The 23971-nt window shown below is 39.1% G+C and overlaps 1 protein-coding gene across 1 annotated transcript; it reads left to right on the forward strand.

The window, feature by feature from the left end:
• Positions 1 to 1588: 1588 nt before the first annotated feature.
• Positions 1589 to 22656, forward strand: LOC120115547. Its single transcript, XM_039136224.1, has 8 exons — positions 1589 to 1673; positions 15692 to 15816; positions 19278 to 19397; positions 21109 to 21295; positions 21428 to 21560; positions 21657 to 21813; positions 22100 to 22378; positions 22455 to 22656. Exons 1-8 carry the CDS (start codon positions 1589 to 1591, stop codon positions 22509 to 22511), a joined length of 1143 nt encoding a protein of 380 aa, XP_038992155.1. The 3' UTR covers positions 22512 to 22656.
• The last annotated feature ends 1315 nt before the right edge of the window (positions 22657 to 23971 follow it).

Raw genomic sequence — 23971 nt, forward strand, 5'->3', positions numbered from 1 at the left:
CGGTTTTTAATGGTTTGGAATCGGTCTCGGGCAGCATCATCCACAAATGTGGTGGTGCAGAAGAAGATTGTTGTGCTCATACCATGATGAAAACACGGAATAAAGATATAGGAAGGAAGCTTGTAGCTTGGTCGGCTATGGAGGTTCGGTCAAACCGGAGGGAAGAAGAAGATGAAAGAAAGTGAAAGTGAAAGTGAAAGTGAAAAGGTAAAGTAAAAGTGAAAAGAAGATAAGAACAAAAGAAAGATTTTGTTTGGGGAAAGATTAAATAGGATGGTGGGGTCTAGGCGGGAAGAAGAAGACAAAAATGAAAGAGTAAAAAAATAAAACTTTAAGTTAAAAGTAAAAAGATGAAATAGTAAAATTTTCCCTCATTTACTGTTTTTATTTTGCCGCCCAAATTTGCCCAACTTCCACCATACGTTCCACGTGCCTTATGCGTGGGATATCTTTGCAACAAAAATAATATAAAAACAATTAATTAAAAATAAGAAAGACTAAAATGATGGGAAAGTAAAAATTATTTATGCATAGGAGTAAATTTAAAATGTCAGGGCATCCTTAAGATGTCGGGCCTGTATCGACGTCAAGTAAGAGAAGCACCGACTTGTCACGCAATGGTGGGACTCCCTGGAAAGCCTTAAGGCGTTGGCCATTGACTTTAAAGATGGACCCATCATCCATGTTCTTGATCTCAACAACGTCGTACCAGTAAACATGGTGGACTTCAAATGGTCTTGACCACCGTGACATTAATTTGCCTGGGAAGAGTTTGAGCCTAGAATTAAACAACAATACTTTCTGGCCCTCATGAAAATGTCGTGGCAAAAGTATTTTGTCATGCCACTTCTTAGTCTTTTCCTTGTAGAGCTTGGCATTTTCATATGCTTGTGCTCGAAACTCCTCCATTTCATTCAGATCGAGCAGTCGTTTTTCCCCAGCAAGTTGCGCTTCGAAGTTTAGTTTCTTGATTGCCCAGTACGCCCTGTGTTCTAACTCAACTGGGAGGTGATAGACTTTTTCATATACCATCTTGAAAGGTGACATTCCCAGTGGTGTTTTGAATGTCGTCCTATAGGCCTAAAGAGCTTCATCGAGTTTTGGGGACCAGTCTTTCCTTCGAGGGTTCACTACCTTCTCAAGGATTTTCTTAACTTCTCGGTTGGAAACTTCAGCTTACCCATTCATCTCTGGGTGATATGCCGTGGCAATCTTATGTCGCACTTCGTATTTCTGTAATGCCTTGGCAATTAGCCTATTGTCAAAATGGGTGCCCTCGTCACTGATAATGGCCCTTGGTACTCCAAATCGAGTGAATATGTTCTTGTGAAGGAACTTTAGCACCGTCTTCGAGTCATTCCTTGGTGTGGCAATTGCTTCAACCCACTTAGAGACATAGTCCACCGCAAGCAAGATATATAAATCTCCAAAGGAAGATGGGAATGGTCCCATGAAATCAATGCCCCAAACATCAAAGATCTATATTTCCAAAATATTTTACAGCGGCATTTCGTGTCGTCTGGAAATATTTCCAGTGCGCTGGCATCTGTCGCACGTCTTGCAAAATGCGTGGCATCCTTAAATAGTGATGGCCAATAGAAGCCTGATTGGAGGACCTTTGCAACAGTCCTCGAACCTCAAAAATGCCCTCCACAGGTTGCAGTGTGGAAATGGTATAAGATATCGCGTTGCTCTTCTTCCGGGATACACCGTCGAATTATTTGATCAGCACATTGCTTGAACAAGTACGACTCGTCCTAAAAATAGAACTTGGCATCGTGCAAAAACTTCTTCTTGGCCTGACTATTTAGTTCATAAGGAAAAACGCCACTAACAAGAAAATTAACAAGGTCAGTGTTCCACAGAATTGTCGTGGCATATAAAATTTTCTTGTCAGGAATTCTTATTTAATATCAACAATGTCATGGCATTCTGAAATGTTTTCTAGCCTAGATAAATAGTCTGCAACCTGATTTTTAGTACATTTCCTATCAAGTACCTCTAAGTCAAATTCTTGCAAGAGTAATATCCACCTAATCAGTCTAGGCTTGGCATTTTTCTTGTTCACTAATTATTTATAGCTAAATGATTGATGTGAACTATTACCTTTGTGCCTATCAAGTATGGCCTAAACTTGTCAAATGCAAATACCACGGCAAGTAATTCTTTCTCAGTAGTTGTGTAATTCAATTGTGCATCATTTAAAGTATGGCTAGCATAATAAATATCATGGAAAACTTTACCTCTACGTTGCTCAAGCACTGTTCCCACGGTAAAATCATTTGCGTCGCACATTAATTCGAACTGTGCCATCCAATCTGGGGGAACTACGATAGGTGCAGAGATAAGTCTTTGCTTCAGCTCTTTGAATGTGCCATGGCATTTCTGATCGAACACGAACGGTTGATTCTGTTGCAGCAGGATGCACAAGGGCTTGGATATTGTGGAGAAGTCCTTGATGAATCGTCTATAAAATCCAGCATGTTCAAGGAAACTTCGAATACCCTTGACAGAGTTTGGTGGGGGTAGCTTCTCGATTACCTCGATCTTGGCCTTGTCTACCTCAATGCTCTTTGCAGAAATCTTGTGGCCTAGAACAATGCTTTCTGTTACCATGAAGTGGTATTTTTCCCAATTCAGCACGAGATCAGCCTCCTCTCATCGCTTCAGTACCTTTGCTAAATTGCTGAGGCATTTTTTAAAGTCGTCCCTAGAAACATAAAAATCATCCATGAAAATTTCAAGACACTCCTCAACTATGTCAGAGAATATGGCTTGCATGCAGTGTTGAAAAGTTGTCGGGGCATTACAGAGTCCAAAAAGCATTCTTCGGAAAGTATAAGTGACATAGGGGCATGTGAATGTGGTCTTCTCTTGGTCCTCTAATGCGATGGCAATTTGGTTATACCCTGAGTAATCATCCAAGAAATAATAAAATGCCTTGCCGGTAAGCCGATCCATCATTTGATCAATGAAAGGCAAAGGGAAGTGATCTTTCTTGGTGGCCTTGTTGAGCTTGCGGTAGTCCATGCATATTCGCCACCCGGTGACCGTGCGAGTAGGTATCAACTCGTTGTCTTCACTCATCACCACGGTCATGCCTCCCTTCTTGGGCACACATTGAACGAGACTCACCCACGAACTATCCGAAATGGGGTAAATTACTCCAGCATCGAGCCATTTGAGAATCTCTTTCATCACAACTTGTTTCATGATTGGGTTCAGTCTTCGCTGTGGCTCTATGGATTTGCCGTGGCATTCTTCTAGTATGATTTTGTGCATGCAGATTGTTGGACTTATTCCCTTGAGATCTGCCATCTTCCAGCATAACGCTTTCTTATGTTGTGACAAAACACTTAACAAACTCGATTCTTGGATAGGAGTGAGGGCAGAGAAAATAATCATAGTTAAAGTTTCATTACTACCCAGATAAGCATATTTAAGATGTTGTGGCAAATTCTTAAGTTCTAGGGTAGGAGCATGTTGTAATAATGGCTTGGGAGGAACAAATTCTTCAAAATTCAAAGGTTCAAAACGCGTACATGGGCTAACTTTAAGGAAGCTAGCCTGATGTTCCTCGGATGAAAAATCATTAGGCTCTCCGGCCTTTAAGTGTTCCAATAGCCCCTCATCAGGTCCCAGTTGAATGAAATTGTCTTGGCAAAATTGATCTGCTTCTTTCGTTATTATTGTATCCACTTCTAAAATGCTCTGGCATTCTTCAGAATCATCCATGTACTTGAGAGATCGGAAGACATTCACAGTGACTTGTTGATCGACCACTCGCATGGTCAGCTTGTCCCTTTCACAGTCGATGAGAATACGACCGGTAGCTAGGAATGGTCTCCTCAAGATGATGGGTGTTGTGGCGTTAACCTCACAGTCCATAATCAAAAAATTGACAGGAAAAATGAATTTGTCAACCCGCACGATGACATCTTTAATCCGCCCTTCAGGACGCACATGTGAACGATCGGCTAATTGCAAAATGACAGATATGGGTCTCGCATTTCCTATCCCAAGCTTCACGAATATTGACTTAGGAATCAAGTTTACACTCGATCCAAGGTCACATAGTGCCTTCCCAACAAATTTGTCTCATATCGAACATGGGATGATAAAACTGCCCAGATCATGTCTCTTCGGTGGTAGCTTGCTTAAGGAAGAGCAAAATTCTTTTGCCATGGCAATTGTCTCGTACTGCTCTACTTTTCTCTTCTTGGTAACAATCTCTTTGAGAAATTTAGCATAGGTGGGCATTTGTTCCATAGCTTCCAAAAAAGCAACATTGATTTGCAGTTGACTCGGAATGTCAACGAACTTCTTAAACTGGATATCTTTGTTATGCTTTTTCAGTCTTTGCAGAAAAGGAGGTAGGGGTCTGGCTTCTTGAACTGATGGGGTGTGATATGAAGTTACCTTAGCATTTTTATTTGCCACCTCAGATGCTTTACTTGATGAACCCTCATCCTTATCCTCTTCTATTGGTGCTTCTTCCTGCACTTCTCGATCAGCTTGCACAGTTATAGGGGGTGAATCATCCTTCGATCTTCCCCCAAACTTATATTCAACATTAATTTGTATACCACTTCAAAGAGTTAGCACACTGTAGATCTCCTTGTCATGAGGTTTGGTGACTTCAGTGTCATTCGGCAAATGTCCTGGTTTGCGTTCTTCTAATGCCACAACAATTTGACCAACCTGACTGTCTAATTCCCTTAATGACGAACTATGGCTCTGAAGCAGGGCTCCTTGATTTTTGATGGAGGTCGTATGGTCTTACAGTATTGTCTTTGTTGTTGCAATAAACTCTTGCATTGTGGCTTTCAAAGATCTTGTGTTTGATGAAGATGGCCCTCCCTTGTTAGAATTATGCCATGGCATATTCGATTGATAACCTTGGGAGTCATTGAAATTCTGATGCCGAGCTGGTTGATGGGCATTGCTGGATCCTTGATTTCCCCACGAAAAGTTTGGATGTTGACGTCATCCAGGATTATATGTATTGGAATAGGGGTTGTTGTTACCTCGATTGAAGTTACCTACAAAGTTAATGGATTCTTGATTGGTTGGACAATCACTCTCATTGTGATTGTCGTGGCATAATAAACAAGCTAAATGGTTTGCCTTTACTTCTCTCACCTCACTTGGCCTTTGCAAATTCTTCAACATGTTGGTGATATCAGCAAGTTGGGTGGACACGGTATCCTTAGAATCTAGCTCGAAACCTCTGTGTGATTTGCGCCCTAGTCCAAGCCGAGTAGATGGAAATTGGTAATCATTGGTAGCAATCCTATCTAGTATGTCAAATACCTCTACTGGTGATTTGTCAAGTAACGTCCCATTTGTCGAGGCATCTAGCATCATCATCGTGGGTACGTTTACTCCATTATAGAACATCACCACTTGTGTCCAATCTTGAAAACCATGGTTTGAGCACTTGCGAAGCAATGCCTTGTATCGATCCCAGCACTTATACATCGACTCGTCATCAGCTACTGGAACGCCACTCAACCAAGCCCTTTCTCGGTCACGCAGAGAATATGGAAATAATTTTAGCTTCAGTACATCTTCGTGTACCCCTTGTTGGCGAAAAGAATCGCAGACATCCAAGAAGTTACGAATATGCTGCCAGGCATATTCATTTGGCATGCCCCCAAATTGCCCTATGGAGTTTAGCATATTAAACATGACAGATTTGAGCTCGAAGTGGGTCGCCTGAATTTCTGGTGCCACAAGTCCAGGATTTAAATTGTCTAAAATTGAGTTTAAGTGATCACGAATGACTCGAGGTCTGGCTGCATTCCCAATATTTAAATTCGCCCCGGCATTCTGATCATCTTCATGACCAATACCTTGATTTCTGATTTGGTACATGATTACACGTTGATCACGTCTTCTTTGCCTAAAAAGCCTCTCGATTTCAGGATTATTCGGTTCTAATGGCTCTTCAGGGTTGCTTCTGGTCATGTACCTAGAGAAACAAATGAACAAAAATTAAGGAAAGTAAAAAGTAAAGCTAACTGAAAAGAAAATATGAATATATAAAATAAAAATGCTATGACAAATCAATTTAACTTCCAGTTGCCAATTCCTCGGCAACGGCGCCAAAAACTTGTCCACTTTTTGTGAGTACTATAAATGAGTGCCGATATGTGTGCAAGTATACACAATCGAACAAGTAATAAAGTGATAAGTTGAGTATCATCTCCACAGGGAATTGGAGAAATCAAATAGATTTGTCAAGGCACTTTACTTAGTCACCTAAGAAAAGTTAGTGATGGTATATACAAATGAGAATGTTGTGGCAATATGGAATGACTGAAGTGGAAATAGAACGATGGTGTTGTGGTAACAATTGATTATGTTGTGACAAATTAAATTGTGATGCATACAAACAAATGGAAATGTCAAAGCAAAATGAAATGCAATTACAAGATTTAATATATAGGACTTTAGCTTTCTCACAAGACAAGCAGCTATGGGAATGAGCGATGGGAGTCACTAGGAAAATCTAAGTCTATTTCTTTGAATGGTATTTCTTCTATGCCTAACCTGCCCGACGGAGTCTACTGAGGTGCCCTATGGTATCTCTAATAAGGGACTCGATAGATTGAAGATGCCCTGACAAAACCGATTGGCGTAAGCCCCTGTATTGATCCTATTGGTCCAGATAACAGGATATGTCTTGGCACTACCTTTTTACGGCATCATTAACATCTAACCTATCGTTTATGCTCTACTTCTTTTAGTCGAATGAAATCATATCCTTATCTCTAAGGTGGATTAGGCCTAGTTACTACCTAGAACCCCTTGTTTATATGGTTCCTCCCTAGTTTCTCTAAAATACTAAGGATATTTTGCCAAGGTATTCTCTTGTTAACTTCCTAAAAATGCTACTTTTAAAGCCTTTTTCACTTAAGTTATTGTTTGTTTAAAAGCTCATTTTAGTCATTTTAGGATCATGTAGTTGCATATAGTTGCATTTGTGGTGGTTGTGCTATTTTATTTCTTAATGGTGCTGTTTGAGGGAAAGGTGCAGTTTGTCTATGGTGTGCAGGGAATAGCAAGAAAAAGGATTCTTTGGGAAGTAATGCCACAGCATCACACGTTGCTAAAGCAGATTGAAATGCCTTGGCATTTCTGGCGTAGAAAAAAACAAAAAGATATTTCTGCATAAGGACAGCTGGCACTGGATAGCTGTCTATGCACGTGAAGGACTGCTGTAACCGCCTGCCAGAGCTGCCAAAGGACCACTGCCACTTGAAGGATAAGGTTCATGCACAACATGTGATTCTAGGGGTATGAGGGGTATTTTGCACCCAACAACCTCATCATTACCCCTAGATATTTTTATTATATATGACACCTCATGGGAGAGAAGAAAAAAGGGACAGAGAGCACACGCATAGAGTAGAAAAAATCACATTTTTATTTCTTCTTCCTTGGGATATTCCTCCATTGATAAAGCTCCAAGGAGTGATAAGATAGGCACCGGAAGGAGCTAGCGAGCTAGGTGGTTCGTGGTGGCCGAGAGGAGACCTCCGGTGGCGCGTCGAAGGCCTCTTCTCACTTCCCTTTTGCTGCTATTTTTCTATTAATTTGTGGGTTATTGGAACGAATATTTTCATGACTTTGTGTTTGGATATTTCGAACCCCACCATGAACTAACTTATTTGGTGGTGGTTAGTTGAACGATTGTTTAAACTTTATTTTTTAGGGTATATTTACGTTTATTTTGGGTTCTTTATTTGCTTTGCTTATGAATGCTTCACCATCTAGGCTTGTAAGAGGCATGAAAATGCCCATCTCTTAGATGAAGGTTAGGTATTTGGAAGAATCCTAAGCTAAAAATACTTGTAAGTATTCGGAAGAAACGCAAGATAAGATCCTCATAAGCAATGGGTTATGGTATTTTCAAGGGGCTTTGAACCGGCCTAGGAATATTATAACTTAATCCCTTAGATCTCGGAAGAGACTAGGATAGGATTTCAACGACTAAAAAGGGTGTCTTTATCAATAGGGTAGGCTGTCCAACATCGTTGAGTGAGAGCAGATGCATTGGCATCCTATTCTGCTAGGTTCTTTTGAACACCTTAGGAAAGCCCTGTCGAGTAAGTAAAGACAAGATAGCTTAAATATACTTGAGAAATAAGTTTAGCAACCTTAGACAATCCTTACCATTCATTTCATTGGAAGCTTGTCACGTGAGGATTATTTTCTTCTTATTTTATTTATTTTTTTTATTGTCTTTACCATTTCTCATTGCCTCAACATTTCACCATACTCAACATTAAACATCCATCATTGCCATTGTATTTCCATTTGCTACACCATCACACCATCAATCTGCATCCACCATCATACACATATCCATTACCGTGACATTTGTATATATCAAGACTAACTATACTTAGATAGAATATTACATTGTTTTGGTTAGACTTTTGTGATTTCACCCAATCCCTGTGGAGACGATACTCACTCATCATTATATTACTTGAGCGATTGTGTATACTTGCACATTATTTGCGTATATTTTATAGTACTCACAACACGCGAACAAGTTTTTGGCGCCGTTGCCAGGGATTGGCAGCCTGAAGTTATTTAGTTTTGCCAGAGCATTTTATTTTGTTTTGCATTTTTTTTTGTATAGTTTACTTGATATTTTTGTTTTATTTTTCAGGTTTATTTAGTGTATGCCTAGAAGAAATTCTGAAGAGCCTTTGGAACCGATAGAACCTGAGATTGAAAGACTCTTTAGAAGAAGAAGATGTGCTCAAGGAAATATGTATCAGATTGGAAACCAAGGCATTGGTCAAGATGACGGAAATCAGAATGCCGCGGCATTAAACAATGCTGAACCTGCTATCAGGCCTCGTGTTATTCGAGATCATTTAAATTCGATGCTGGATGATCTGAATCCTGGGATTGTGGCACCCGAAATTCAAGCTGCACATTTCGAGTTGAAACCAGTCATGTTCAACATGTTGAATTCCATTGGGCAGTTTGGGGGTATGCCAACTGAAGATGCCAGGCAGCACATTCGCAATTTTCTAGAGGTTTGTGAATCTTTCCGCCAAGAAGGAGTGCATGAGGATTTTCTAAAATTAAAGTTTTTTCCGTATTCATTGCGTGACTGAGCAAGGGCTTGGTTGAGTGGTGTACCAGCCGGTTCGATGGAATCATGGGCCGATCCTTGCAAGAGTTTCTTATTGAGGTACAACCCACCAAACATGAATACGCAGCTAAGGAATGAAATATCATCTTTTCTCCAGGGCGACAACGAATCCATGTATGAGTGTTGGGATCGTTATAAGAGTTTGCTTCGAAAGTGTTCAAATCATGGTTTTCATGATTGGACTCAAGTAGTCATGTTCTATAATGGAGTCAATGCACCCACAAGGATGTTACTGGATGCCTCGGAAAATGGGACATTACTGGACAAATCACCTACGGAGGTGTTTGCTATCTTGGATAGAATTGCTAACAATGATTATAAATTTCCTTCCTCAAGACTTGGGAGTGGGAGGAGAGCACCTAGAGCATTCGAGTTAAAAGCCAAAGATTCGGTGTCCGCTCAACTCTCCGCTATTACTAATATGTTGAAGAACTTACAATGTTCCACTGATGTGAAAGAAGTGAAAACAACTAGTCTGGCATGTCTGTTATGCCAAGGCAATCATCACGAGAGCGAATGCCCAACCAACCATGAGTCCATCAACTTTGTAGGCAATTACAATCGAGGCAACAACAATCCTTACTAAAACACTTATAATACTGGATGGCGTCAGCATCCTAATTTTTCATGGGGAAATCAAGGAGCCCACAATGTAATCAACCTACTAGGCAGCAGAATCACAATGAGCCTCAAGGTTACCAAAATGCTATGCCATGGCATAACGCTAACAAAGGAGCTTCATCTTCAGCGAGCATAAGTTCCTTAGAAGCTACAATTCAAGAATTCATATCTACTAAGAAGATAATACTGCAAGACCATTCTACTTCAATTAAGAATCAATGAGCTTTACTTCATAGTCAAGGCGCCTTACTTCAAAGCCATAGCTCGTCTCTGAGAGCTTTGGAAGGTCAAGTTGGTCAGATTGCTATGGCATTGCAAGAGCGTCAGCAAGGACGTTTGCCAAGTGATACTGAAGTCACTAAAGGGCCTGGAAAAGAACATTGCAATGTGTTAACTCTTAGGAGTGGAACACAAATCAATCGACAAGTCAAGGATAGTGGGCCACAACAAGATGATTCTAATCCCACTACTGAAGTGAATTACAAGATGATGCCAAGGCAAAAGAAAATTCTATTCCTACAGCTAAGGAAGCTAGACCTCCCCCACCCTTCCCGCAAAGATTGAAGAAACAAATGATGAAGTTTAGTTCAAGAAGTTCGTAGACATTTGATCAGCTCCATATCAATATACCTCTCTTGGAAGCTGTTGAACAGATGCCGATGTATGCCAAATTTCTGAAGGACATCTGTACCAAGAAAAGGAAACTAGATATGTTGCCACGGCAACAAATTTTGTTCTTCATTGAGTAAGTTGCGCCAAAGAGAAATGATCCGGGCAGCTTCATTATTCCTTGTTCAATTGGAGTAATTTCGTTGGAAAGGCTTTATGTGATCTTGGTTCAAGTGTCAACTTAATGCCGAAATCGATATTCTTGAAGCTTGGCATAGGAGATGCAAGACCCACCTCAGTTATTTTACAACTTGCGACAAATCCCATGTTAAACCTGAAGGGAGAGTCGAGGATGTCATAGTAAGGTGGACAAGTTTGTGTTTCCAGTTGACTTCTTAATTTTGGACTGCGAAGTTGATGCCAAGGCACCAATCATTCTGGGAAGACCTTTCCTAGCCACTGGACGTATCTTGATAGACTGTGAAAAAGGTGAACTTACCATGAGAGTGGCTGATCAGTGTGTGACTGTCAATGTTTTTAGAACGCTCAAATATGTTGATGACACTGAAGAATGCCAAGGCATTTCTGAATTGAACTCAGTGATTGAAGAAGAGACTGAACTTCTTTGCCAGAACAACTTCATTCAGCTAGCAGAAAATGAATATTGGGTGGATGATGAAAGCTTAGTGGAGTCCGATGACTTTCCAATTTTGGAGGAGCAATCTAGCTTAGTACAAGTTAGATCAGGTATGAATTTTGAACCTCTGAATTTTGATGAATTCATTTCTCCTAAGCCTTCATTATTGCATGCACCCAATCTAGAGCTTAAGACTTTGCCAGGGCATCTTAAATATGTTTACTTAGGTAGCGATGAGACTTTACCGGTGATTATTTCCGCTAACCTTACTGCTAACCAAGAGCAAAGTTTGTTAAGTGTTTTGATGCAGCATAAGAAAGAATTGGTTGTACTATGGCCGATTTGAAAGGCATTAGTCCCACGATCTGCATGCACAAGATTCTGCTAGAAGATTCCACGGCAATTCAATTGAACCAAAAAAAGACTCAACCCTGTTATGAAGCAAGTGGTGATGAAAGAAATTCTGAAATGGCTTGATGCTAGAGTGATCTACCCTATTTCCAATAGCTCATGGGTGAGCCCTATCCAATGTGTTCCGAAGAAAGGAGGCACGACGGTGGTTACGAATGAGGATAATGAGCTATTACCCACTCGCACTGTGACTGGATGGAGGATATGTATGGACTATAGAAAACTCAACAAAGCTACGAAGAAGGACCACTTTCCTTTACCTTTCATCGACCAAATATTGGATCGATTGGCCGGCAAAGCATTCTATTGCTTTTTGGATTGGTACTCGGGGTACAATCAAATTGCCATCGCACCAGAGGACCAGGAGAAGACTACATTTACTTGTCCCTATGGCACTTTAGCCTTTAGGAGGATGCCTTTTGGACTCTGTAATGCCCCGGCAACGTTTCAGCAATGTATGCAAGCTATATTTTCAGATATGGTTGAGGATTTTCTGGAGATCTTCATGGACGATTTTTCTATTTGTGGGGATGATTTTGAACGATGCCTCGGTAATTTAGCAAAAGTTCTCAAGAGATGCGAGGAGGCTGAGTTGGTCTTAAACTGGGAAAAATGTCACTTCATGGTGACTGAAGGTATTGTATTAGGCCACAAAATTTCACACAAGGGTATTGAGGTAGACAAGGCAAAGATTGAAGTGATTGAAAAATTGCCACCACCAACTTCGGTCAAGGAAATAAGAAGTTTTCTTGGACATGCTGGATTCTATAGAAGGTTTATCAAAGATTTCTCCAAGATTTCTAAACCCTTGTGCACATTGCTTCAACAAAACCAACCCTTTGTGTTTGATGAATTATGCCTCGGCGCGTTTACTGAGCTAAAGCGACAACTGATCTCGGCACCCATTGTAGTCCCTCCCGACTGGACATCACCATTTGAGCTGATGTGAGATGCAAGCGATTATGCCATAGGAGCTGTTTTGGGGCAACGGCGAGGTAAAATCTTTCATGTTATTTATTACTCTAGCCGCACTTTAAATGAAGCACAATTGAACTACACCACCACTGAGAAAGAATTACTTGCCATAGTATTTGCTTTTGATAAATTTAGACCTTACCTAATAGGCACTAAAGTTATTGTTCACACTGATCATTCGGCTATAAAATACTTAGTGAACAAAAAGGATGCCAAGCCTAGACTTATTAGGTGGATCTTACTTTTGCAAGAATTTGACTTAGAGGTGGTAGATAGAAAAGGAACTGAAAATCAAGTTGCTGATCACTTATCTAGGCTAGAGAACAATTCTGAATGCCATGACACTGTAGATATCCAAGAGGAATTTCCTGATGAGAAAATTTTATATGCCGCGGCAATCCCGTGGTACGCTGACCTTGTTAATTTTCTTGTTAGTGGAATTGTGCCTTTTGATTTGAATAGTCAGGCTAAAAAGAAGTTCAAGCACGATGCAAGGCACTATTTTTGGGATGAGCCATATCTGTTCAAACATTGTGCCGATCAGCTCATTAGACGATGTGTACCTGAAGAGGATCAAAGTGATATTTGTACCATTGTCATTCGGCCCCAAGTGGAGGCCATTTTGGTGGAGCAAGGACTGCTGTAAGGTCCTGCAATCAGGATTTTACTGGCCAACTTTGTTTAGAGATGCCAAGCATTTTACAAAGGATGTGATCGATGCCAACGGACTGGAAACATCTCCAACACATGAGATGCCGCTGCAAAATATTTTGGAGATAGAGTTGTTGATGTGTGGGGCATTGATTTCATGGGACCATTCCCATCTTCTGAAGGAAAATTATATATATTGCTTCTAGGGATTATGTGTCAAAGTGGGTGGAAGTAATAGCAACTTCAAAGAATGACTCCAAGACCGTACTCAAGTTTTTGCACAAGTATATTTTCACTCGGTTTGGAGTATCTCGTGCTATCATCAGTGATGAAGGAACCCATTTTGATAACAAGTTGATTGCCAAGGCATTGCTGAGATATGGAGTTCGACAAAAGATTGCCACGGCATATCATCCGCAGACAAATGGCCAAGCTGAGATATCTAATCGAGAGATCAAGCAGATTTTAGAGAAAGTGGTGAACCCAAAGAGAAAGGATTGGTCGCCAAAGTTGGATGAAGCACTTTGGGCGTACAGAACAGCATTTAAAACTCCTTTGGGGATGTCACCCTTCAAGTTAGTGTATGGTGAACATAAAGCTTATTGGGCTATCAAGCGATTGAATTTCGATGCTCAACTAGCTGGGGAGCAAATATTATTAGAACTTACTGAAATGGAAGAGTTTAGAGAACAAGCATATGAGAATGCTCGGATATACAAGGAGAAAACCAAGAAGTGGCATGACCAAAACCTGATGCCACGATATTTTCATGTGGGGCAACAAGTCTTGCTTTACAACTCTAGACTTAAACTCTTTCCTGGGAAGCTAAAATCTCGATGGTCAGGGCCATTTGAGGTGCATTATGTCTATCCCCATGAGCTGTTGACATCAAGAGAATAGACAATGGGAAGATCTTCAAGGTCAATGGCCAGCGTCTGAAAGCCTACAATGGAATTCCACCACCGCACAACAAGGACGTGTTACGGTTGTACGATACTGAAGCGTGCTCAGAGGAGAACCAAAATTCGATGCCTCGTCATGAATTTGTGTCTGTGCATAAATAAAATTTAACATTCAAGTTTTTTTTTCTTTAGTTTTATTTTATTTTATTTTGTAATTAATTTTTGATCTGATTTGTAGGGACCACATTACTGCAAACCGTACAAGGAGCAGTTACCAAAGGGAGGAAAGGACAAAGCATTAATTGGAGAGATATTCTTTTGATTTGTTTCTTTTTATTTAATTTAATTTCTGACATTTCTTTTTCTCTTTCCACAGACTTGTCCTATCACCATCATTACCTTTTGGCAGTTTTTTTTCCTTCCCTATACATGCACAACCCCCCACCCACTAATTCCTCTCTTAACCGTCCTATCACCCCTTTTCCCTCCCAAATTTTTAACTTTTTCTTTCTCTTTCTTTATTCATTTTTTCTTTTTCATGTTAACTTTTACTTTTTCTCTCTCTTTTACTCATCTTCTTCCCTTATTCTCTCCATAGCCGAAATACATCCAAGTTTTTAAAGCTTTCAAAAGATTCTTCATTTTTCATTTTTCTTACTTCAAAAACACTGAAAATGGTGCTCTCAAGACCAGCTCCAACCGACACGACCGCTTGGCAACAGTTTGAGAACGATGAGGCCAAGGCTCGGTTCCAAAACTTCATGAACCGAAAACTCTTTTTTGAGTTGGGATTTATTTTTACCGAGGAAACCAATGGTGGTTTTGGACCCGATGTTATGGACATCGTGACGCAGCTCAAGTGGCAGAAGTTTGCCCGTCATCCGGGTTCGGTGAACACCTTATTAGTTAAGGAGTTCTATGCGAACATTTCCAAGACCAATCAACACTCCATCTTTGTTCGAGGTAAGCAAATCCGTTTTACATCCACTGCTATTAATCGTTATTTTCATTTACAGGAGGTAGTAGACGACCATGCCATGTTCGAAGAGGAAGCCGATAGCAACACATACGATGGGGTCTTGGAGGACCTTTGTTTTGAAAACACTGAGTGGAATGGACGACAAACGAGTAGATACTCGGTCAACCGAGAACGTCTTCAGCCGCGCGTAAAGTTATGGAATCATTTTCTCAAGCATAAACTAATGCCCACTTCCCACAACACTACGGTATCACTTTCACGCTTATTGCTTTTACATTCTATGATAGTATCCCGTCCGATCGATGTGGGTCGTATTATTATTCAGCAAGTTCATGACTGTTTGTGTAAAAAGGCAAGTGCTTTGGTGTTTCCTAATTTAATTACCGCTTTATGTCATAAGAAAAAGGTTGAGGAAAATGCTTTTGATGAAATTTTACCTGAATTATCAGGCATCACTAGGGCTAGACTTCCACTATTGTTGGGACTTGAAAATCCCAAGTCTAAAGACCTTGTTCATGAGCAATCTGCAGGTACTACAGAATCGAATGCCGAGGCAAGGTTACTTGCTCTCGAGGAAGCAGTGACGCAGACGCAAGCTCAACTGTATGCTTTACACGGTGACATCCATAATTTCTTTGGATACGTGAAGCATAGAGATGCTATAGTGGAATCTTTGTTTCAAGAAATTATTCCCCACGGTCAACGGAATTTCCCTGGTTTCCCAGACAAAATTCTACCGGCATTCAATGCTGAGGCATCTCTAGAGCCTGAGCAAGATGCACTCGATCCTCCTGCTGCTGACCCTACTCCTTATACACACCGGTCTGAGACTCCTGAATATCCGCCCACTGTCCCTGTCGAAGAAACACCCAGCCCCGTCCCAGCACCCAATCCTTCTTATGCACAACGTAGTGGTCACCGCACCAAGACCACGGCTGGACGCATTGCGCACTATTACTCCACTTCTTCCGAGTCCATCCCAGCACCTATCCGAAAGCGCACCCGACGAGGAGCTGCTAGCACCTCCAAAGCACCACCACCACGTAAACATTGAGGTACCTCTCTTGCATCCATTTTCACTTAGTTGCATTTCATTGCATAACATATAGTTTATAGTTAGTTTAGTTCTCTTTAAAGCATTGAGGACAATGCTTCCCTTAAGTTTGGGGAGGTATTGTTCTTGGTAGGTCATATGCATGATAGCATTAGCATAGTATTATGTCATGGCATCAGTAAATGGTAGGACAGTTAGATGAAATGTTTTGAGGATACCCGATGATGATAATTTTTAGGCTAGAATCTGAATGTAAATGACTGTTGAGAATGATAGAACTCACTCTAGGGCTTGATGCTTTGTGAAAAATATTTACACGATTTGTATGTTTTCTATACTTAGAAAATTTAGGAAATTTTTGAAGGAACTTTAGTTAGTCTTGGCATTGAAATATAGTATGGTGTTTAAAGAAAAATCAAAACAAACTCCCTTAGAAATGAAACTGTGAATAAATGCTTAAGTATAGCTGTAGAGGGACACTCCTCTTTGCCGTGGCATTTCCTGGAACTTTCTTTAATAAATGGAAGCCTTGTGCATATGAGTGAATGAAAGAAGTCACGGGATGACTCTACTTAACTAGCTCGGGGATGGAAGGTATGCACCCTTTCATCTAGAGTGTGGGAGAGTAGGTGTGATGAGCTGACTCCCTTCGTAACAGTTTAAAAAAAATATTCAAAGAAGGGAGTAAAAATGTGCTTAATGATAAGTAAATGCCTTGACAAAAACTAGGGGACTTGATTAGAAATTGTCTAAATTCGCTAAGTATAGATTGGATACAATCACGCACACACACTACCACAAAGGATTTTGACCTAGGGAAAAGTACTTGAATTCTTGATAAGTCTAGCATGTTGAAGCCTATCATTCTGAGGGTTAAAATTCAATTTTGTCCTACTGTCTTACTATCGAACTTTGCCATGACATTATGCTTATATAACTGCTATCCATTGCTTGAGGACAAGCAATAGCTTAAGTTTGGGGGTGTGTTAACTTCCTAAAAAGGCTACTTTTAAAGCCTTTTTCACTTAAGTTATTGTTTGTTTAAAAGCTCATTTTAGTCATTTTAGGATCATGTAGTTGCATATAGTTGCATTTGGTGGTTGTGCTATTTTATTTCTTAATGGAGCTGTTTGAGGGAAAGGTGCAGTTTGTCTATGGTGTGCAGGGAATAGCAAGAAAAAGGATTCTTTGGGAAGTAATGCAGCGATCACACGTTGCTAAAGCAGATTGAAATGCCTTGGCATTTCTGCCGCAGAAAAAGATAAAAAGATATTTCTGCATAAGGGCAGCTGGCACTGGACAACTGTCTATGCACGTGAAGGACTGCTGTAACCGCCTGCCAGAGCTGCCAAAGGACCACTGCCACTTGGAGGATAAGGTTCATGCACAACATGTGATTCTAGGGGTATGAGGGGTATTTTGCACCCAACAACCTCATCATTACCCCTAGATATTTTTATTATATATGACACCTCATGGGAGAGAAGGAAAAAAGGACAGAGAGCGCACACATAGAGCAGAAAAAATCACATTTTTATTTCTTCTTCCTTGGGATATTCCTCCATTGATAAAGCTCCAAGGAGTGGCAAGCTAGGCGCCGGAAAGCTAGCGAGCTAGGTGGTTCGTGGTGGCCGAGAGGAGACCTTTGGTAGCGCGTCGAAGGCTTCTTCTCACTTCCCTTTTGCTGCTATTTTTCTATTAATTTGTGGGTTGTTGGAACGAATATTTTCATGACTTTGTGTTTGGATATTTCGAACCCCACCATGAACTAACTTATTTGGTGGTGGTTGGTTGAACGATTGTTTAAACTTTATTTTTAGGGTATATTTAAGTTTATTTTGGGTTCTTTATTTGCTTTGCTTATGAATGCTTCACCATCTAGGCTTGTAAGAGGCATGGAAATGTCCATCTCTTAGATGAAGGTTAGGTATTCGGAAGAATCCTAAGCTAAAAATACTTGTAAGTATTCGGAAGAAACGCAAGATAAGATCCTCATAAGCAATGTGTTATGGTATTTTCAAGGTTTGAACCGCCTAGGAATATTATAACTGTAATCCCTAGATCTCAAGAGACTAGGATAGGATTTCAACGACTAAAAAGGTGTCTTTATCAATAGGGTAGGCTGTCCAACATCGTTGAGTGAGAGCAGATGCCTTGGCATCCTATTCTGTTAGGTTCTTTTGAACACCTTAGGAAAGCCCTGTCGATTAAGTAAAGACAAGATAGCTTAAATATACTTGAGAAATAAATTTAGCAACCTTAGACCAATCCTTACCATTCATTTCATTGGAAGCTTGTCACGTGAGGATTATTTTTTCTTATTTTTTATTTTTTACTATCTTTACCATTTCTCATTGCCTCAATATTTCACCATACTCAACATTAAACATCCATCATTACCACTGCATTTCCATTATACACCATCACACACAATCTGCATCCACCAGCATACACATATCATTGCCGTGACATTTGTATATCAAGACTAACTATACTTAGATAGAATATTGCTTTGGTTAGACTTTTGTGATTTCACCCAATTCCTGTGGAGACGATACTCACTCATCATTATATTACTTGAGCGATTGTGTATACTTGCACATTATTTGCGTATATTTTATAGTACTCACAACACGCGAACATCTCTCGAACCTCAAAACCTCCTAAGAAAAGGCTACTCTTGTAGCTCCTACAACCTTAAGGCATTAAGTTTCATAAATAAAACAGATTAAAGCATATAAAAACAACCATTCATTGAAATAAAACTTAAACATCCATGCGAACTCCCACCAAATACGATTAGTTCATGGTGGGGTTCGAAATACAAAAACACGAGGCAAGTTCCATTCGTTCCTTACAACCCAATAACAAAATATGAAAGTAAAGAACTAAGTGGATGAGAGAAAGCTTTGACGTGCACTGCCCAACTAAGAACTGTTCCCAACGAATTGGCTCCTCTTGGACGCTTAGGACGCCACTCCCTCAGGCTTGTCTAGGAGAAATGCCACGGCAAGTAGGATTGACGGAGAAAGATAAGACCTTCTTTTTCTAACTTTTTAGGCTCAAATCTGGGTGGAACCAAAGTCTTTAACAATGTGGCTTCATCCTCTATTTATAGGGAAAAACTAATCCTAGGACTTGGTGTTGACTATCATAGAAAACCCTAAAACCATGGTTAAGATACTTGAAAGTTGGGCAAAACATGCTATGATACAGTCTGAGTAGCTGGCTGAGTGACCGGCATAATCCCTTTACAGGCGCCCAAGGACAAACAGGATCTGCAGTGTCAGGCGCGTCATCAGCAGAACCGACGGTTGCAGTGTCGGTCCCTCCAGGTGGATCTTCGAGTTGGATTTCTTGGGCAGAGCTCTCGGAAAGTAGGATACAGCTGGCTTCAAAAATATCTTCTCGCACTTTAATCACTTTCGAAATGCTGGTTGAACTTGGCAAATTCAGTTTGCTCAACAATCTCCTTATGTCACGACATTTCTTTCCTCTTCTCATTGCTTTCAATTCCTGCATCATCAAACAAAACATCTTTCCCAAGACAACACCCTTTAAAAATAAAATGCCGCGACAAACTGAATTCCACCACATGCAACTAAATGCTTCTAAATGCATCTACATGGTCCTAAATGAGCTATTAAACACTCAATAACTTAAGTGAAAATGTCTCAAAATGTGACCTTTTACGAAGTTATCACCAATTCTCTCTCAAAGAAAAACACTGATAAATGATCATTCTCTCACTGGTTGCCATTCCCACCCAAACAAAGAGTGAACCGTCGAAGACAGATACAACCAACTTATTCCACCAACAACTATAATAACATTAGAAATGACACATTAATCAAAGAGAGAGTTAAATTATTAAAACTTTAGACTACCGTAAATGATTTTTACTTGTATATTTCTTTATATTAACATATAATTAGGGTTATAGACCAACAAAGTACTTAACAAATTAATCATGAATTGTTTGTATAATATTTATTTATATTTATTTATCAAAATAAATAAATAAATATGAATTGCACGAATCATCTTACCTCAGTTGTTAAAGTAATTGTTGTTGTTCCTAGAGGTCACGAGTTCGAGCACCGCGACTGTAGCAGGGTGATTGACTGTTCATTGTCAAATGGTTGAGAGTATTTAGAATAAATAATACTTTCTTAATCACTTTAGTTTAATAAATAAGTTCATCAAAAAATAGTTTAATAAATAAATAAATAAAGTTAATTAAAAAATATTTGATTTATTTATGTTCATAAATAAATTTATTTATTTAAAATTAATATTTTGAATAGATTAATATATATAATATATATATATATATTTAAATATAACTATTAATACTTATTTTGACTTCGATCAAGTCTTTCTAAACCCTTTCTATTTAGACTTTATAAAATTTAGAATTTAGGATGCGTTTGGTTCACGGAATGTAAGATTACCAGTGGGAATATAAGATTACCAAGGAATAAGATTACTGAGAATGTTGTATTTTGTGTTTGGTTGGTTTAGCTGGAATGTAAGATTATCGTGTTTGGTTAAAGGAATAAAAGATTATTAGAATATATATTTGACCAATTATCCTTATTCTATATTTTTTTAACAAGTTGGAAAATATTTATATATCCTCTTTAAAAAATTTAAATTCATAAAATTTATATAATTTTTTTACAAAATTGAAAATATAAAAAGTTTTAATGAAATGGTAAAATTTTATTTAAACCCTTAAACTTCATATAAAATTTTAATTATAGATTTTTTTGTAAATCTAAAATAGTTTAAGGATAAATTTGTAATTTAACATTCGTAGAATTTTTATTATTCAATGACAGAAGAAAAATATTTTTGAAAGAAAAAAAAAATTTAAAGGCATTTAGTCCAAAACATCGCTAATCCAACAATACCTAAAAAAAAAAAAATAACGACATTTCTAATAATATACCCAAAAATACTACTATTAATAAACTTATTTTACCTAAAATAAAATTTCGAACTAACCAAACAAAGAATATATATTATATTCTCATGCTAATCTTACATTCCCTATCTAAACGCCCGGTTAAGGGGGGAGATTAGGCACTAGAGCAGAGAATTCTTATTGGGTTAGAGCCTTTGAGGGGCGACAATAGCTTAAGAGAGAAGATAGCTTACAAGCCAAGTAGCTCAAGCAACAAGTTCTTCCAAGGGACCCTCAATCTTCCACTCCACCATCTGCAGTTAGCGTCTTTTGCCGCTATATTATCTGTGATTATGGAACTGCAAGGTATTATCAATGAATATTGTTAAAGTTTCTACTTTTAATCCTTGCCTGACATTTTCTTTACCTTCCCTAATTCTAACCCTATAATAAACATTCTGAAACCCATTTTTATTAAGTTTGAATTTTTGAGTGCAGCGGATGGTAGTAAGTCTCAGTCGGTGGATACTGCTGGAAAAATAAGGAAGTTCAGATGGATAATAAAGAATTTCTCCGGTATTAGAGACCAAAAGTTGTACTCTGAAAATTTCATTGTTGATGGCAACAAATGGTAACTTGATCAACTTCTTGTTAGTTATATTTTAGTTTGCATTTAATCTCACAAGCCTTCAATCACCTACATTTTGCATGCAAACTTATTTGGCAGGCGGATTCTTATCTACCCAAAGGAGGACAAGTTGGACCATTTGTCAGTTTGTCTAGATGTTGCAGATTCAGCTACTTTGCCTTCGGGATGGAGTAGATATGCCCAATTCGGGTTAGCAGTCATCGACCAAATTGATCGTAAAACATCCATTACAAAGGTAAATTCTTTACAGCAATCACATATGTGGACATATGTTTATTGCTTTTGGGTTAGGTTGGGCTGTCTCATTTGCTCAATCCTAGCTCCTAAGGATGACTACATGAATCAAGGGGTTTATAATTCGCTTAGAACGGTGCCGCAACGAAGAAGTTTCTGGGTTACATAGGAAACTTCAAATTCATATTGGTCATGAGTTTCATATAAAATCTCACATTGTTCCTCAAGACCCTAGCTTTTTTATTCGAGTGGTTGATTATATACTCTTGTTTTAATGCTTTTGGCAGTTGCTATCATGTGTTCAACCCAATGGAGGTTACTTGTGGCTTCCTTTGTTCTTATCTCTTACTGAATTACACAACCCTCGAAGAGGTTATCTCGTCAATGATGCATGTTTAGTTGAAGCCTATATTTCCACTGATACTACAGGTTTGATTTCACATGAATTGATAGTCTCACATGAATTCATAGTCGAAACTGATTCGGCCATAGGCAACCAGAAAACTACTATAACCAGATCAGTAGAAATCACAGCTCCATCATCTCAGCCTTCTTGCCAGATTGCGGTAAGTCATCTAAATTAGTTGTTAATGTTAATGCATTTATGTATCTCAGTTATTGATTTCTTTTCTACCATTTCAGGCCATTGAACCCAAGACTCCTACCAAGGAAGATATGAACTCATCTTCACTAGCTTAGAATCTGATCTTTTGAGTTCCAAAACTGTTTTTTCTCAAGAAGAGGCAAGGATGGCTCTAACTAAATTAGACGAAGCCTTGAATATGACTCCAATTAATTTTCACGATTCAGGGAAGTTTTCTCCACTCAAGCAGGCATTCAAGATCCTAGCTAGTGTTGGTTGTTCCTGTACCAACCTTACAATTGAGCAAAAAAATGAGCTGTTGGCCATGGATGAAAGCTTGAAAAAACTAGCTGAACGTGCAGCAAAAGCTGTGGAGGACAAGAACCGACTTACTGCAAAGGAATCTATCAAGCAGACAGTAACTAGCAATTTGGAATGTAGCCTAATCAGATATAAAGAGGTTGAATCAGAGGTGAAACAGTTGGAGCAAAAACTTACTGCCCTCCAGGAGCCTTAGTTTAAAAAAGCACCGCTTAAGCGCAATTAAAGCGCTAAGCGACTCGAGCGAGGCCCCTGGCGCTTCAGCATAGCAAAAGCACTACGAATTCATTAAGCGGTAGTAATCGGCGCTTTTGCAGCGCTTTTAGCAAAGCGCTAATCGGCGCTTAATCGCGAGTTTAGAAGATACGATTCTGGGCTTTAGCAGATACGATTTTTGGGCTTATTTAGGGTTTAGTGGGCTATTAAATTATCAGTTTTGGTTTTTTTTTCTTGTAGCTTCACCTAAGAAACGAAATAGATTGGCACAATCTAGATTGAATGACATGGTGTTTGTGAAATTCAATCATACCTTGGAGCGCAAAGCTAAAAGTAAGGAGGCCGATCTCATTCTTTTGCAAGATATTGATGAGAGCAATGAGTGGTTGATGGGAAGAATGGAAGAAGATGAAGATGATGATGAGGCGGTGTTTGTTGGTGAGGATTGACATAGAGTGATGTTGCTAACGCTTCCGGTGCATATGAGCCTAATTATCTAACTAGAGCATCAAAAGTAGTGAATGATGGAGCCGGACCATCGAGAAATGATAAAGGAAAATCTCCTGCTCATAATCCTATCTCTAGTAGGCCATCTCGTAGATGCTTAGTTGATGAAGATGAGATGGAAGAAGATATTGGAGTGTCTAGTGATGAAGGAGATGGTGTTGTCCGAGTTGATGACGATGACGATTTAGAGGATTTTTAGTTATAAGGAATTGAGGGTTTAGAAAAATACTTTTGTTCATCTCACTTTAGACTACTTTTTGTGTAGACCATCTTTTGAGATTAGTATGCTTGTATAGTCGTATGGTTAATTGTATATAAGTATTTAAGTGTTTATAACTTATAAGTTATAAGTAAATTGAGAATTATATTTTGGTGTTTAAGTACTTATAAGTTTTGAATATATGTATTGAGACTTTGATATTAAGTATTTATAAGATAATTTATAAATATTTTGTTTTTTTTGTGAATTCGGCCTTTCTGGCGCTTCTTGTGCATAAAGCGAGCGCTTTCGCTTAGCGCTTCGGCGTCTAGG

Source organism: Hibiscus syriacus, unplaced genomic scaffold, assembly GCF_006381635.1.
Source record: "Hibiscus syriacus cultivar Baekdansim isolate YM2019G1 unplaced genomic scaffold, ASM638163v2 tig00110266_pilon, whole genome shotgun sequence".
In the NCBI taxonomy this organism is placed as follows: Eukaryota; Viridiplantae; Streptophyta; class Magnoliopsida; order Malvales; family Malvaceae; genus Hibiscus; species Hibiscus syriacus.

What these genes read in the sequence shown, in the direction of transcription:
- LOC120115547 (XM_039136224.1), top strand. Translation starts at nt 1,589, where the DNA reads ATGGCCAATAGAAGCCTGATTGGAGGACCTTTGCAACAGTCCTCGAAC. An exon ending in TGTGATTATGGAACTGCAAG is followed by an intron (nt 21,296 to 21,427) that starts GTATTATCAATG and finishes TTTTGAGTGCAG; the next exon opens with CGGATGGTAGTAAGTCTCAG. An exon ending in AGCCTTCTTGCCAGATTGCG is followed by an intron (nt 22,379 to 22,454) that starts GTAAGTCATCTA and finishes CTACCATTTCAG; the next exon opens with GCCATTGAACCCAAGACTCC.